This window comes from Gorilla gorilla, chromosome 13 (assembly GCF_029281585.2).
Source record: "Gorilla gorilla gorilla isolate KB3781 chromosome 13, NHGRI_mGorGor1-v2.1_pri, whole genome shotgun sequence".
Taxonomy (NCBI): Eukaryota; Metazoa; Chordata; class Mammalia; order Primates; family Hominidae; genus Gorilla; species Gorilla gorilla.
Window position 1 is genome coordinate 121,431,260 of NC_073237.2, and position 16,944 is coordinate 121,448,203.

Here is a 16,944-nt window from a genome sequence, read left to right on the forward strand (position 1 = left end):
TTAATTAATACTAATTCTCATACTCCATCTCAAATAAATAAGTAAATAAATACTAATTCTATGCTAGATATAAACCAAGTCCCTAGATGTCACAAATAATTAAAATTACAGTATACCTTCTGATCACACTGCAAGTAAGTGAGAAATCAATAGCCAAAATATTACTAAAAAAATTCTCAGGTGGGCGCAGTGGCTCATACCTGTAATCTCAGCACTTTGGGAGGCTGAGGTGGGCAGATCACCTGGAGTCAGGAGTTCAAGACCAGACTGGCCAACATAGTGAAATCCCGTCTCTACTAAAAATACAAAAATTAGCTGGGCATGGTGGTGGGTGCCTGTAACTCCAGCTACTTGGGAGGCTGAGGCAGGAAAATCACTTGAACCCAGGAGGCGGAGGTTGCAGTGAGCCAAGATCGTGCCACTGCACTCTAGCCTGGGCGACAGAGTGGAACTCCATCTCAAAAAACAAACAAACAAAAAAATCCCATGTTTGGAAATTAAGAAATATCCATGTAAATAATTCACGGGTCAAAAAACATCATAATGAAAAGTAGAAAACATTCTGAACTGATTCACAATGAAAATTAAAGCTTATAGATACAGATAATTCTATGCTTAGAGAGAAATGGCTGGCCTTTAAACACATACATTTAAAAAGAGGTTAGGAAATGAACAGCCAATAAGAGCAGCCAATTAAACCCAAAGAAAAAAGAGGGCAATAAATTTACATAGATGAAATTAATTAAATAAGAAACACAACAAAGTCAACAAAATAAAGTTAGTTCTTTAAAAAGACTAATAAAACCCTGGCAAGAATGACCCATGGGGGAAAAAAACAACAACAGAGAATAACTAATATCAAGAATGAAAAAAAGGAGTATCACTGCTGAAAACAAAAAGATCACAAAAGGAATATTATAAATAACTTAATGCCATCAACGTGAACATTTAAGTAAAATAGACAAACATTGAGAAAAACACTTATTGCTAAACCTGATACACAAAGAAATTTTGAAGAGTTCTAGATCTACTAAAACATTGACAGCCTAATTGAAGCCTACCCACAATGAAAACTTCACACCCAGGTGGTTTCACTGTCAAATTTATAAAAAACATCTAAAGAAGACAAAAGAAAAAGAGGCAATCTTACATAAACTCTTACAGAATAGAGAAGAAGGAACATTCCTCAGCTCATTTTATGACGCCAACATAATTTTGATACCAAACCCTAACAGGGATATTATAAGAAAGCAAAATTACAGGCCATTCTCACTAATGAGTATAGATGCAAATATACTAAGCCAAATGTTAGCAAGTCCAATTCGGCAATATATAAAAAGGACATGACAAAATTGGACTTATTTTAGGAATGTAAAGTTGGTTTGATATTTGAAAATCAATCACTGTAATTTATCACACAAGTAGAATGAAGGACAAAAATCATACTACAATTGCTCAACAGATGCACAACTCACATTTGGTAAAATTTAACATTGGCTCACAATTAAGAAAAAGAAACCAACTCAGCAAACTAGGAACAGAAAGGGAGCTTCATTAATTTTATAAAGGATATGTATTTTAAAACTATAGCAAAAATCATACTTTTCAGTGAAATGTTGATATCTTTCCCCTTGAGATTGTGAATGACTGCTATCAGCAGAACCTCTGATACTGTATTGAATAAAGAAAAAAAGAAAACAAAAAAGATATAAGCTGTTATTATTTGTACATAACATGAACATTTCCATAGAAATTTCCAAAGAATCTATATGTAATTATCAGAATTAACCAGTGGGTTTAGCAAAGTTTCTGGATAAAAGGTCAACACATATAAAGGTTAAGTATATTTCTATATTCCCAAGAACAAAGAAAAAATTTTTAAATCAATTTAGTGTAGCCTAAGTGTACAGTGATTCTAAAATCTACAGAAGTGTATGGTCATGTCCTAGGCCTTCACATTCACTCACCACTTGCTCACTGACTCACCCAAAGCAACTTCCAGTCCTGCAGGCTCCATTCATGGTAAGTGCCCTGATAGGTATACCATTTTTTATTTTATTTTATTTATTTTTTATTTTTTTTTGAGACGGAGTCTCACTCTATCTCCCAGGCTGGAGTGCAGTGGCATGATCTCAGCTCACTGCAAACTCCGACTCCCGGGTTCACACCATTCTCCTGCCTCAGCCTCATGAGTAGCTGGGACTACAGGCGCCCGCCACCGCGCCCGGCTAATTTTTTGTATTTTTAGTAGATACGAGGTTTCACTGTGTTAGCCAGGATGGTCTCGATCTCCTGACCTCGTGATCCGCCTGCCTCGGCCTCCCAAAGTGCTGGGATTACAGGCGTGAGCCACTGCGCCTGGCCTATTTATTTTTTTTAAAGATGCAGTTGTGCTTGGAACCATTTTTTAATCTCTTACATTGTGTTTTTACTGCACCATTTCTATGTTTAGATATGTTTGGATATACAAGTACTTAACATTGTATAATTGCTAACAGTATTCAGTACAGTACCATGCTGTACAGGTTTGCAGCCCAGGAGCAACAGGCTATACCATGAAGCCTAGGTATGTAGGAAGCCTATACCATCTAGTTTGTGTAAGTACACTCTATGATATTTGCACAACAAAATTGCCTCATGACACATTTCTCAGAACATATCCCTGTTGTTAAGCAACACGACTGTATATATAAATTATGTGGGCAGACTGGAAATCCATAAACAAGATCAATTCAACAGACACTTGTGGGAAGCACATGGGTAAACATATCACAAGAATAGAAGTAGAGACAAAGGAAAAAGAACATATATTTTAATGGGTTGAATTGTGTCCCCCTTAAAAGATATGTTGAAGTCCTAACTTCTGGTACCTGTGAACGGGATGGGACCTTCTTTGGAAAGAGGGGTTTTGCAGATGTAATTAAGGCCTAAGTTAAGATGACGTCATGCTGGAGTAGAGTGGGCCCTGAACACAATGTGACTGCTGTCCTTAAAGAGCAGAGGAGACACAGAGACAGACACACAGGGAAGGGAGAATGCCATGTGAAGACAGACAGGAAGGAAGGCAGCCACGTGAAGACGGAGGCAGAGATCAAAATCACACAGCTTCAAGCCAAGGAATGCCAAGGATTGCTGGCAACCATCAGAAGCCGGGAGAGAGACCCGGAACAGATTTCCCTTCTGAGTCGCTAAGAAGGAACCAATTCTGCAACCACTTAATTTTGGATTCTGGCCTCCTGAACTATGAAAGCATAAATTTCTGTTGTTTTAAGCCACCCAGCTTGTCATTTCTCATTTTGGTCTTAATTTGCATTTCTCTGACAACTAATGAAGTTCAATGCCCTTTCATTTGTTACAGCAGGCCTGGGAAACTAATACATAGATACATAATACATCAATAGAGTCCTTACACAGATTACAAAATGGGCAAACAAGCAAAACAACAATGAGCAGGGACAACTGCTCAAAGACGTGTTTTGCTGAGTAAAGAAAATTTGGCAAATTATTGACCTGCCTTGTTGATAATTACTTTTTATAGGAAGTTTGTGACAAAGCAACAAGAAAAACTGCCTCTCTGGACTGAATTCTGAGTAAATAGTTGGTAATATGAAAGTCTGAAAGAAATCTTGAGAGAAAATAATGTTAAGTCTGCATTACATTATACCAGTATGCATAAAGTGGAGTCATAATGGCAGTGGAAAGGGCCTTGGTATAGCACAAAAGCCCGAGTATTTCTGTTGCTAACAGTTACTAGTTATGTGATTTTAACCAAAAATAACTTTAGTTAACACTGTGATTGCAAGTTTTTAATCCAGCAAAACAAGAAATTTACAAGCCAGGCATGGTGGCTTACACCTGTAATCCTAGCACTTTGGGAGGCCAAGGCAGGAGGATCACTTGAGGCTAGATGTTCAAGACCAACCTGGGCAACAAAGCAAGACCCCATCTCTACAAAAATTAAAAAATTAGCCAGGCATGATGGCATGCACCTGTAGTTCCAGCTACTCGGGAAGCTGAGGCAGGAGGATCCCTTGAGCCCAGGAGTTTGAGGTTACAGTGAGCTGACTGAACCACCACACTCCAACCTGACCGACAGAGTGAGATCCTGTCTGAAAAACAACAAAAAAATACAAAATACAACAAAAAACAAAGAGGCTTATGCCTCTAATCCCAGCACTTTGGGAGTCCAAGGCAGACAGACTGCTTGAAGCCAGGAGTTCAAGACCAGCCTGAATAACATGGCAAAACCCCATCTCAATTATTCTCTAAAAATGTTTTATAAAAAAATTAAAAATAAATTTACACTTGGCTTGCTTACCTCAGATACCTGTTGTGAAGATAACAATAAGATTTCAGCTGTAAAATCAGTTTGAAAACACTACATAATATATAATATCACCATCGTTATTATTCCGCAGTTAGTGATGTTTCAAAAACATAAGGAACAACTCTGTGATCAGACTGAAAAGGTAAACAGGCAGAGAAAAGAAAGGAAGTACATAGGAAAGAAAATAAAAATATAACAAAAAATTTGACCAGGCGCAGTGCCTCATGCCTATAATCCCAGCACTTTGAGAGGCCAAGGTGGTTGGAAAACTTGTGGTCAGGAGTTCAAGACCAACCTGGTCAACATGGTGAAACTCCCGTCTCTACTAAAAATACAAAAAAATTAGCCAGGCCTGGTGGCATGCACCTGTAACCCCAGCTACTCAGGAGGCTGAGGCAGGAGAATCACTTTAACCCGAGAGGCAGAGGTTGCAGTGAGCCAAGATCATGCCACTGCACTCCAGCCTGGGAGACAGAGTGAGACTCCATCTCAAGAAAAAAAAAATTAAAAAACAAAAAAATTTATTCTGACAAAGAAAGGAGAGCATTTATGGAAATCACATGCTAAGAAAGGGATCATTTTGTTATGAGCTCAGATTTTTTTTTTTTTTGAGATGGAGTCTTGCTCTGTTGCCCAGGCTGGAGTCCAGTGGCGTGATCTTGGCTCACTGCAAGCTCCACCTCTGGGGTTCAAGCCATTCTTCTGACTCAGCCTCCCGAGTAGCTGGGACTACAGGCGCCCACCACCACGCCCGGCTAATATTTTTGTATTTTTAGTAGAGACGGGGTTTCACCATGTCGGCCAGGATGGTCTCGATCTCCTGACCTTGTGATCCACCCGCCTCAGCCTCCCAAAGTGCTGGGATTACAGGCGTCAGCCATTGCACCTGGTCTTTTTTTTTTTTCTTTTTTTGAGACGTCGTCTCGCTCTTGTCACCAAGGCTAGAGTGCAGTTGCATGATCTCGGCTCACTGCAACCTCCACCTCCCGGGTTCAAGCAATTCTCTGCCTTAGCCTCCTGAGTAGCTGGGATTACAGGCGCCCGCCACCACACCTGGCTGATTTTTGTACTTTAGTAGAGATGTGGTTTCGCCATGTTGGCCAGACTGGTCTCGAACTCCTGACCTCAGGTGATCTGCCCACCTCGGTCTCCCAAAGTGCTGAGGTTACAGGCGTGAGCCACCGTGCCCGGCCATGAGCTCATATTTTTAAAAAACATACAAAGAGATGGAATGGCTGTATAATTAAGCATGAGCATAAAATACTATCACATGTCTCAGCTGTAAAAATGGAATATTAATAATACCTAGCTCTTAAAGTTGTTGCACAATAAAATGAACTAACAGATATGAAACTGTGCTATAAATTACACTATACCATGAAATTGTTAGTTGCAAAATTGTTGCAAATACACTCCAAAACAGCATAAATTGAAAAATACCAAGTACAGAAAGTGTTGAATATGTGTGTATATGTGAGGGGTGATGATGATGGTTTTGCCATATTCAGTATAAACAGAATAGCTACCACTTGGTACAGATGGCATTCCTATAATGAGAACAAATGACAGAGCTCTAAAAGCTGGTCCTTACCACAGTGTGAAGCATCTTCATGTATCAAGGATAGCATAAAATTATCATGAATTATGCACAAATTATTTTCTAAAAACAATCTTTTTTTTTTTTTTTTTTTTTGAGACATAGTCTCGCCCTGTTGCCCAGGCTTGAGTGCAGCAGTGCAATCTCAGCTCATAGCAAGCTCCACCTCCAGGATTCAAGCAATTCTCCTGCCTCAGCCTCCTAGTACCTGGGATTACAGGCACCTGCCACCAAACCCAACTAGTTTTTGTATTTTTAGTAGAGACAGGTTTTCACCATGTTGGCCAGGCTGGTCTAGCACTCCTGACCTCAAATGATCCACCTACCTCGACCTCCCAACGTGCTGGGATTACAAGCATGAGCCACCACACCAGGCCAAAACAATCTTTTTGTCTTATTCCAACATGTTACTGAAGTTAAATTACAAGGCCAGGCATGGTGGCTCACGCCTGTAATCTCATGCCTGTAATCCCAAGGTAGGAGGAACACTTGAGGCCAAGAGTTCAAGACTAGCTTGGGCAATATCTGATATGGTTTGGCTGTGTCCCTACCCAAATCGCATCTTGAATTGTAGCTTCCATAATTCCCATTTGTTGTGGGAGGGACCCGGTGGGAGATAATTGAATCATGGGGGCGGTTTCCCCCATACTGTTCTCATGGTAGTGAATAAGTCTCACAAGATCTGATGGTTTTATAAGAGGAAACCCCTTTCGCTTGGTTCTCATTTTCTCTCTTGTCTGCCGCCATGTAAGATGTGCTTTTCACCTTCCACCACGATTGTGAGGCCTCCTAGCTACATGGAGGTGTGAGTCCATTAAACTTCTTTTCCTTTATACCACCCAGTCTCAGGTGTGTCTTTATTACCTGTGAGAAAATGGACTAATGTACTATCACAAGACTCTATCTCTATAAAAATTTTTTTTAAAAATCAGCCTGGCATGGTGTTGTGTGCCTATAGTCCTAGCTATTAGGATGGCTGAGGTGGAAGGATCGCTTGAGCCCAGGAGTTCTAGGCTGCAATGAACATGACTGTGCCACTGCACTACAGCCTGGGTGACAAAATGAGACTCTAACTCAAAGAAAAAAAGTTACATGCTATAATAATAACGAAAAGAGAAATGCATAGGTACCAAACTTCTTGTTGATCAATGTATAAAGAAACTGAATAATACCATGAGGACAGAGAGTTTAAGAAAAGGAAGCCAAAGGAGTTTTGGCATGGAGCAGCAGTGATACACAGCCAGAAGGCCATTTGTAAAATATTGCCCACAAGACTATAAAGACATCATTTTGCCTATCAAATATAGAAAAAGAGAGATGTTTATCTAACACACACAATTACACAAATTCCAGTAGTAATTCAACTGAGACATAGCACAACCTAGCAGAAAGCACTGCAGTGAAAGGGAAAAAAGGCAGGAAAAAAAGAGAACACACAATTACTTGATACACAGAGCAAAAGGAATGTTGGTTAATCAGAGTAAATGTTGGCTCCCCTTGCTGTATTCTGCATTTTCTCTAGTGCACACTGGTATAATTAGTCCATACTTATTGAGGAAACTAAGTTCTGATTAGCATGACGTGTTCAGAGCAAAAGAACAAATTACTTTCACTGCTTAAGGCATACAGATCTGCATGAATTTGTTTCAATGCCAGTGCCAGAAGGGAAAACTAAAGAGGGCAAGAGACAGGGGATAGTAGATAGTCTTTTTTTTTTTTTTTTTTTTTTCTGAGACAGTCTTGCTCTGTCACCAGGCTGGAGTGCAGTGGTGCAATCTCGGCTCACTGCAACCTCTGCCTCCCAGGTTCAAGCGGTTCTCCTGCCTCAGCCTCCTGAGTCGCTGGGACTACAGGCGGGCACCACCACGCCCAGCTAATTTTTGTATTTATAGTAGAGACGGGGTTTCACCATGTTGGCCAGGACGGTCTCGATCTCCTGACCTCATGATCCGCCCACTTGGCCTCCCAATGTGCTGGGATTACAGGCGTAAGAGAGTAGAGATTCTTATACTGAGAAAAGATATAGTTACATTAAAAATTTCTTCTCTTACTCAAGTAACTGTATTAAGAATTATATCATTCCAATGTACAAAAATAACAATGAAACAGTGTTTAATAAACTGAGTATAAATGAAGAAATAAAACAGAAAAAATTGAAAAATGTAGAAAATAGCTTTTAAAAATTTATTCCTATGACTTATTTTTTTACTTTTTTATTGTGGTAAAATATACATATTTACCATCTTAACCGTTTCTAAGTGTACAGTTCAGTGGTATTGAATATATCCATAGTGTTGTATAGCCATCACCACCATCCATCTCCATTTTTACCTTGTAAAACTGAAATTCTATACCCACTACTTAATAACTCCCCCATTTTCCCCTCCTCCTAGCCCGTGGCAGCCACCAATCTACTTTCTGTCGATAGGTTTGACTACTCTAAGAATATCATGTAAGTGGAATCATATAGTATTTGTCTTTTTGTGTCCAGCTTACTTCATTTGGCATTATGTCCTCATGATCCATTCATGGTGTAGCATATATCAGTATTTCCTTCCTTTTTAAGGCTGAATAATACGCCCTTGTTTTTATATACCATATTTTGCTTCTCCATTCATCCACTGATGGACACAAGGGTTGCTGCCATGTTATAACTACTGTGAATAATGCTGCTATGAACATGGCTATACAAATATCTCATCAAGAACCTGCTCTCAATTCTTTTGGATATAAACCTAGAAGTAGAATTGCTGGATCATATGAGGATTCTATTTTTAATTTTTTGAGGAACTGCTATATTGTTTTCCACAGTGGCTGTATCATTTTATAGTCCCACCAACAATGCACAAGAGCTCCAACTTCTCCATGTTTCTCAACACTTGTTATTTTCTATTTATTACTATTATACCTTCTTGATAGCAGCCATATGAATGAGTGTAGTTTTGATTTGCATTTCTCTAATGACAAGTGATGCTGAGCATCTTTTCACCTGCTTATTGGCCATCTGCATATCTTCTTTGGAGCAATGTCTATCCTATGACTCTGTTTATGCAGCAAAAAGACACTTATACAAGGTCAGGAGTTCATGACCAGCCTGGTCAATGTAATGTAAAGCTAAAAAAGAAAAACAAAAATAAAAATAAAATAAATGTGTAAATAAAATGAAGAGTACAGGATTTAATCACTCTGAAAGGTTTCTTTTCCCTGTATGGTTAGTCAAATACCCTTACATTTCACTCACAGACTGCAGGCTTCTGTTCTTCCTATTCTTCCAAATGCTCTCAATTTCCCTAAGCACTCTCGTTCTCCTTTTTTTTTTTTTTTTTTAACATAGAGTTGCCAGGCGCGGTGGCTCATGCCTTCACGCCTGTAATCCCAGCATTTTGGGAGGCCGAGGTGGGCAGATCATGAGGTCAAGAGATCGAGACCGTCCTGGCTAACACAGTGAAACCCCGTCTCTACTAAAAATACAAAAAATTAGCCAGGTGTGGTGGCACGCGCCTGTAGTCCCAGCTACTCAGGAGGCTGAGGCAGGAAAATTGCTTGCACCCGAGAGGCAGAGGTTGCAGCGAGCCAAGATTGCACCACTGCACTCCAGCCTGGGTGACAGAGCGAGACTCCATATCAAAAAAAAAAAAAAAAAGATAGAGTCTCGCTCTGTCACTCAGGTTGGAGTGCAGCAGCACAATCTTGGCTCACTACAACCCCCACCTCCCAGGTTCAAGCGATTCTCTTGCCTCAGCCTCCTGAGTAGCTGGGATTACAGGCGTGCACCACCATGCCTGGCTAATTATTGTATTTTTAGTAGAGATGGGGGTCTCACCATGTTGGCCAAGCTGGTCTCGAACTCCTGACCTCAAGTGATCCGCCCACCTCGGCCTCCCAAAGTGTTTGGATTAAACGCGTGAGCCTGGCCTCATTCTGCCTTATTTTCAGAATAGTCAGTGCTTCTCTCAGTGGCAAAGAACAGATAGAATCTCCTAAGGATTTCCAGGCTTGCAGTTATGCTGGTTCCCAAATCCAAACTTGATCTAATTTAAATACAAACCCAATAAAATCTAAACTCTTATATTATTAATATAAAAAACTGGCCAGGGAAGGTGGCTCATGCCTGTAATCCCAACACTTTGGGAGGCCGAGGTGGGCAGATCACCTGAAGTCAGGAGTTCGAGACCAGCCTGACCAACATGGCGAAACCCTGTTTCTACTAAAAATACAAAATTAGCCAGGCATGGTGGTGCATGCCTGTAATCCCAGCCACTCGGGAGGCTGAGGCAGGAGAATCGCTTGAATCCAGGAGGTGGAGGTTGCAGGATCACATCACTGCACTTCAGTCTGGGCAACAAGAGTGAAACTCCATCTCAAAAAAAATAAAAGATGAAAAACTAAGGTCCAGTTAGTTGGTTATCTAAAAACAATACATACAAACAAGATGCATGGAATGACTATTTATGAAGCTAATGGGGCAGGAAATACAAAAATACACAAAATGAAAGAAAGCATCCAAAATATGAATCTGGAGACGGATGTAAGGAAGCATGACTCAAAGCCGCCTACTCCTAACAATTCATTCAAACTGTCTCCAGTAGAGAACTCACAGAGGCAGAAAATACAATGAACTTTCATTTAAATCACCATTTATTTATTTATAACACCAAAACTCAAGAGGAAACAAGATATGTAGGCAAAAGCCTCAATCACCAATCAGCAAGCTATTAGGTCTATATTTCTATTTAGTCTGTAAAGAAGTGCAGGCCACGTAGATGTTTCATTCTTTTTTTCTTTTTTTTTTTTTCTGAGACAGCTTCTCACTTACTCTGTGAGTGGCATGATCTCCCGGCTCACTGCAACCTCTGCTCCCAGGTTTAAGCAATTCTCCTGCCTCAGGCTCCCAAGTAGCTGGGATTACAGGCACGCACCACCACGCCCAGCTAATTTTTTTTTTTTTGAGATGGAGTTTCGCTCCTGTTGCCCAGGCTGGAGTACAGTGGCACGATCTCCGCTCACAACAACCTCCGCCTCCAGGTTCAAGTGATTCTCCTGCCTCAGCCTCCCAAGTAGCTGGGATTACAGGCATGTGCCACCATGCCCGGCTAATTTTGTATTTTTAGTAGAGACAGGGTTTCACCATGTTGACCAGGCTGGTCTTGAACTCCTGACCTCAAGTTTTCCAATCCCCTCGGCCTCCCAAAGTGCTGGGATTATAGGCGTGAGCCACCACGCCTGACCTTGTTGTATTTTTAGTAGAGATGAGGTTTCACCATGTTGGCCAGGCTGGTCTCGAACTCCTGACCTCAAGCGATCCACTCTCATCGGCCTCCCAAAGTGCTGGGATTGCAGGTGTGAGCTACCACACCCAGCCAACAGACATTTCCTTGTTGATCGATCATATACAAAGATGAGAGCAACAGTGGCCAACAGTCTGTGTATGTAGTATAAATACAAACAACATGAAAATCATGAGGGGACACTCGAGCAACATCTCAGCATACTCTGACAGAAGGCTGTTAGTCATCAAATGTTGGGTTAATCTGTACTAAGCAGAACAACAATAAAAATAACTCATTGAAAGATACTTATGGGCCAGGCGTGGTGGCTCATATCTGTAATCCCAGCACTTTGGGAGGCCGAGGCAGGCAGCTCACTTGAGGTCAGGAGTTCCAGACCAGCTTGGTCAACATGGTGAGACCCCATTGCTACTAAAAATACAATAATTAGCCAGGCGTGGTGGCACGCGCCTGTAATCCCAGCTACTCAGGAGGCTGAGATAGGAGAATCGCTTGAACCCAGGGGGCGGAGGTTGTAGTGAGCCAAGATTGCACCACTGTACTCCAGCCTAGGCCACAGAGTGAGAAGCCATCTCAAAAAAACAAAACAAAACAAAACTGTGTGGCCTGCACTTCCAAAAAACAAAAAAAGAAAGAAAGAAAAAAGGAAACATGGATGGCTGGGTGGTGGCTCACCTCCTTTCTTTTTTTTTTGAGACAGAGTCTCACTCTGTCACCCAGGCTGGAGTGCAGTGGCGTGATCTCAGCTCACTGCAACCCTCTGCCTCCCGGTTTCTAGCAATTCTCCTGCCTCAGCCTCCCTAGTAGCTGGGACTACAGGCAAGTGCCATCACACCTGGCTAATGCAAATTTTTAGTAGAGACGGGGTTTCATTCACCATGTTGGCCAGGTTGGTCTCGAACTCCTAACCTCAGGTGATCCACCCGCCTTGGCCTCCCAAAGTGCTGGGATTACAGGCGTGAGCCACTGCGCCCAGCAGAAACTCCATTTTTCTACAAAAAAATGAAAAAATCAGCCAGGCGTGATGGTGTGTGCCTGTAGTCTCACCTACTCGGGAAGGTGAGGTGGAAGCGCCACTGCACTCAGGCTTGGGTGACAGAGCCAGTCCCCACTCATATGGTCATATGATGTATTCCGTCACAATTCTGCTTTCCTACATTTCATGTTTTGTCTACAATAAATTGGATGCATGATAGGTAAGAAAAGAATAAACTTTTCCTCAAAGGAGAAAGAAAAATTACTTTTTCTTTAAGCAGTAACTGATTGGTTATATTTGTTTTTCCTTGTAATACTCTATTGTATGGATATGCCAAATTTTGTTTCTCCTTTCAACAACTGATGAACAGACTTTCACTTTTTGGCTACTATGAATAATACTGCTACAAATATTTGCCTACAAGATTTTGTATAGACATGTTTTCATTTCTTCTGGGGGTATACCTCCTAGTAGAATTGCTGGGTCATCTGACAACTCTATATTAACCCTGTTAGGAGCTACCAGACTATTTTCCAAAGTGAATGTACCATTTCACACATGCAGCAATGTATGAAGTATTGTACTTCTCCACATCCTCAAAAACACTTGTTATTATCTGTCTAGAGAGATTTGGATTTCCCTGATGGCTTTTCATGTGTTTATTGGGGCTTTGTATATTTCCTTTGAAGAAATATCTACTCAGATACTTGACATTTATTTATTTATTTATTTATTTATTTTTGAGATGGAGTCTTGCTCTGTCGCCCAGGCCGGAGTTTAGTGGTGCAATCTTGGCTCACTACAACCTCTGCCTCCTAAGTTCAAGCTATTCTCATGCCTCGGCCTCCCAAGTAGCTGGGATTATAGGCACCTGCCACCACGCCTGGCTAGTTTTTGTATTTTTAGTAGAGACAGTGTTTCACCATGTTGGCCAGGTTGGACTCGAACTCCTGACCTCAAGTGATCCACCCCCACCTCTGCCTCCCAAAGTGCTGGGATTACAGGCGTAAGCCACCGTACCCAGCCTTTGGTGTATTTTTTTAATGGGTTTTCTTTTTATTATTTCATTTTAAGAGTTCATTACACATTCTAGATAAAAGCACCTTGTCAGATAAATGATTTGCAAATACATTATTCCTTTTTGTGAGTTGTCTTCACTTTTTTGGATTGCTTATATTTATATTTTTCTTTTCTCATAGTTAACTTTTATTTTTGTCAAAATAATATATAAACAATAAAAAAGTCAACATTAGGCTGGGCGTGTTGGCTCACATCTGTAATCCCAGCACTTTGGAAGGCCGAGGTAAGCGGATCACCTAAGGTCAAGAGTTCAAGACCAGCCTGGCAAATGTGATGAAACCACATCTCTACCAAAAATACAAAAAATTAGCCAGGCATGGTGGCACATGCCTGTAATCCCAGCTACTCGGGAGGCTGAGGCAGGAGAATCACTTGAACCCAGGAGGTGGAGGTTGCAGTGAGCTGAGATCACGCCACTGCACTCCAGCTTGGGCGATAAGAGTGAAACTCTATCTCAAAAAAAGCCAACATTACCCACAAACACTTAAAGACAGTAGTCTGCTGGTTCACCCTTCCCCCCACCACCCCTATACTGCCAGCATCAACAGCTTCCCACTGTTAGGCTGGCCACAGTGGCTCACACTTATAATCCCAGCGCTTTGAGAGGCCAAGGCAGGAGAGTCACTTGAGCCTGGGAGTTTGAGACCAGCCTGGGAAACATAGTGAGACTCCTATAAAAAATCTAAAAATTAGGTGGATGTGGTGGTGCACACCTGTAGCCCCAGCTACTTAGGAATCTGAGGCAAGAGGATCACTTGAGCCCAGGAGTTCAAGTGAGCCATAATTGTACCACTGTATTCCAGCCTGGGGGATAGACAAAGACCCTGTCTCTAAAATGTAAGAAAAACCAAAAATCGAAAAACTTTCAATTCTTCTGTTTTACCTGGTAGTTTCCTCTATTTTCGTATATAATAAGCTTGTCTTGCAATTGCTTGATTCATCTATTTTTGATATTCATCTATTTTGATAATAGTTTCCTCTATTTTCCTATATAAGCTTTTCTTGCAATTACTTGATTCATCTATTTTTGATATTCATCTATTTTGATAATAGTTTCCTCTATTTTCCTATATAATAAGCTTTTCTTGCAATTGCTTGATTCATCTATTTTTGATATTACAGATTTTCTGCAAATGGCAAATAAGGATTTTGTTCTCTTATAGCTCCCACAGTGCCTCCCCCCATCATTAGTTATGTTATTGTTAATTATATCATTATTTGGGGTTATGTAAGCTAATAATTATATATCTTTGGTTAAATCAATCATTAATGCTTAAATTGTGAGCCTTTTTATTGCTTCATTATATGGCACATAATAGGATATTAAAAGGGAGAGAAGATCAGCATATAATTGAAAAGGCTCCTCAGACATCTATAACTGGAAGTTGGTTGTACTTCTTTTAAATCCTGTTCCTTGCTTCTTAGTAAATAATTTTTCACACTTACTAGTTAAATGCTATACTGTCTAATCAAATTTCATACAGAAAGTATCTTCATATAAAAATGCCTGGGTTTTTTTTTTAACCTACCTTAATTAACAACTCATTAGTTCAAGAATTCCCAGTCTTTGAGTCTGTAAATGACACTACTATCCTGTTGACACAATGACAGTTACAGAAATTACAAGATGGTGCTTAAGAAATCCCTGTTAGCATCCAAATTCATATGTATTGGCAAACACGTTGGTGACTTAAAAAAAAAAAAAACTGGTATTTCACGGAACAGTTATTGACCCTCAGTTTTCATTCAGCATTTGATTACGAAAGCAGGAATTAGACCCCAAAGTCTGTGAAGGGAATATGTGCACAACACTTAACAAAGCACATGAATTACTCCTTGAATTACAGCAATAAACAAGATGCCATGTGAATTCTAAAAGGTACCTTGATTGTCTACATACTACCAAAAGCAGCTTAAAATCTGGGATTGCTTAACTAGAGGGAAGTTACCAAAAAAAAAGAAAACGGCCCTCAGTTCCTTGGATCCTTAGTCACCTGTAGCTGGAAGGAGGAAGAAAAAGGCAGGGGGCAGGGTACAGAAGAAATCAAGCTCCCACGCTCCAGAAACTATGCCAGGCATTTTATATACATATCATCTGCACACTCCTATAAGGTAGGCACTGTCACCAGAATTTAGAGATGAAAAAACAGGCTTAAGTAAGTTATTTCTCCAGAATTACACAGTTAGAAGAAAAACCCCAAAGTCATGCTCTTCTTCCCAAACAACCCTCATAGTATGCATCCTAAGATAAAAACACAAATATTGTGAAATAGGGTTGTCTGATCCCGAGTTATCCCAGTATTTCAAATCCCATAGATCCTACCTCTCCTTTTCCTTAAAACATAAGTAAACGTATTTTCAGGCTTCCCCCTACCCAGTGATTAAAAATCACTCTTTGAAAAAAATATTATGATACCCAAAAGAATCACTAAAACAATTTTTAGAAATTGATTTTGGTTATCAGATCTACCTCTCAAGGAATGACTCGAATTACTAGCTATTTTACTTTGGGCATGTTTTTAACTTTTCTCAGCTTTGGGATTTCTTCAACTCCAAAACAGAGTTTATATTATTTACCCCTCATAAAGGTATTATGAAGATTCCACTAGACAATATTCATAACATTATGTCACAGAAAGTGCTCATAAACAGTCAATAAAAGGTAGTAAATACTAAAGCTGATAATTTATACCATCAATCACAATCCACTGTGATATGGTTTGACTGTGTCCCCACCCAAATCTCATCTTGAATTCCCACATGTTGTGGGAGGGACCCAGTGGAAGGTAAACGAATCACGGGGACAAGTCTTTCTCATGCTGTTCTCCTGATAGTGAATAAGTCTCATGAGACCCAATGGTTTTAAAAAGGGGAGTTCCCCTGTACAAGTTATCTCTTTGCCTGCTGCCATCCATGTAAGATGTGACTTGCTCCTCCTTGCCTTCTGTCATGATTGTGAGGCCTCCCCAGCCACATGGAACTGTAAGTCCAATTAAACCTCTTTCTTTTGTAATTGTCAAGTCTCAGGTATGTCTTTGTGAGCAGAGTGAAAATGGAATAATACTGTAAATTGGTAACAGTGGAGTGGGGCTTGCTGAAATGTAGAAGTGACTTTGGAACTGGATAACAGGCAGAGGTTGGAACAGTTTGGAGGGCTCAGAAGAAGACAGGAAAATGTGGGAAAGTTTGGAACTCCATAGAGACTTGTTGAATGGCTTTGCCCAAAATGCTGATAGTGATATGGACAATAAAATCCAGGCTGAGGTGCTCTCAGATGGAGATAAGGAACTTGTTAGGAACTGGAGCAAAGGCAACTCTTGTTATGTCTTAGCAAAGAGACTGGTGGCATTTTGCCCCTACCCTGGAGATCTGTGGAACTTTGACCTTGAGAGAGATGATTTAGGGTATCTGGTGGAAGAAATTTCTAAGCAGCAAAGCATTCAAGAGGTGACCTGGGTGCTGTTAAAGGCACTCAGTTTTGTTTTGTTTTGTTTTGTTTGGAGATGTAGTTTTGCTCTGTTGCCCAGGCTGGAGTGCAATGGCACCATCTCAGCTCACTGCAACCTCCGCCTCCCAAGTTCAAGCAATTTTCCTGCCTCAGCCTCCTGAGTAGCTGGGACCACAGGCACATGCTGCCAGGCCCAGCTAATTTTTTATATTTTTTATTAGAGAGGGA

The 16,944-nt window shown here is 40.6% G+C and overlaps 1 protein-coding gene across 4 annotated transcripts in view; it reads right to left on the reverse strand.

Moving 5' to 3' along the window:
* Positions 1-16,944, reverse strand: part of SCAI (suppressor of cancer cell invasion) — a 201,054-nt gene that overhangs the window by 122,224 nt on the left and 61,886 nt on the right. For 3 of the 4 annotated variants that reach the window (XR_008668725.2, XM_031014487.3, XM_055351898.2), the window contains exon 3: positions 1,603-1,671. The exons of the other annotated variant lie outside the window; for it this stretch is intronic. Coding sequence is in view for 1 of the 3 variants with exons in the window: in XM_031014487.3 (XP_030870347.1) it covers positions 1,603-1,671 (69 nt within the window). In the remaining 2 variants the exon portion in view is untranslated. The remainder of the gene's footprint in view (positions 1-1,602; positions 1,672-16,944) is intronic. 4 annotated transcript variants of the gene reach the window in all.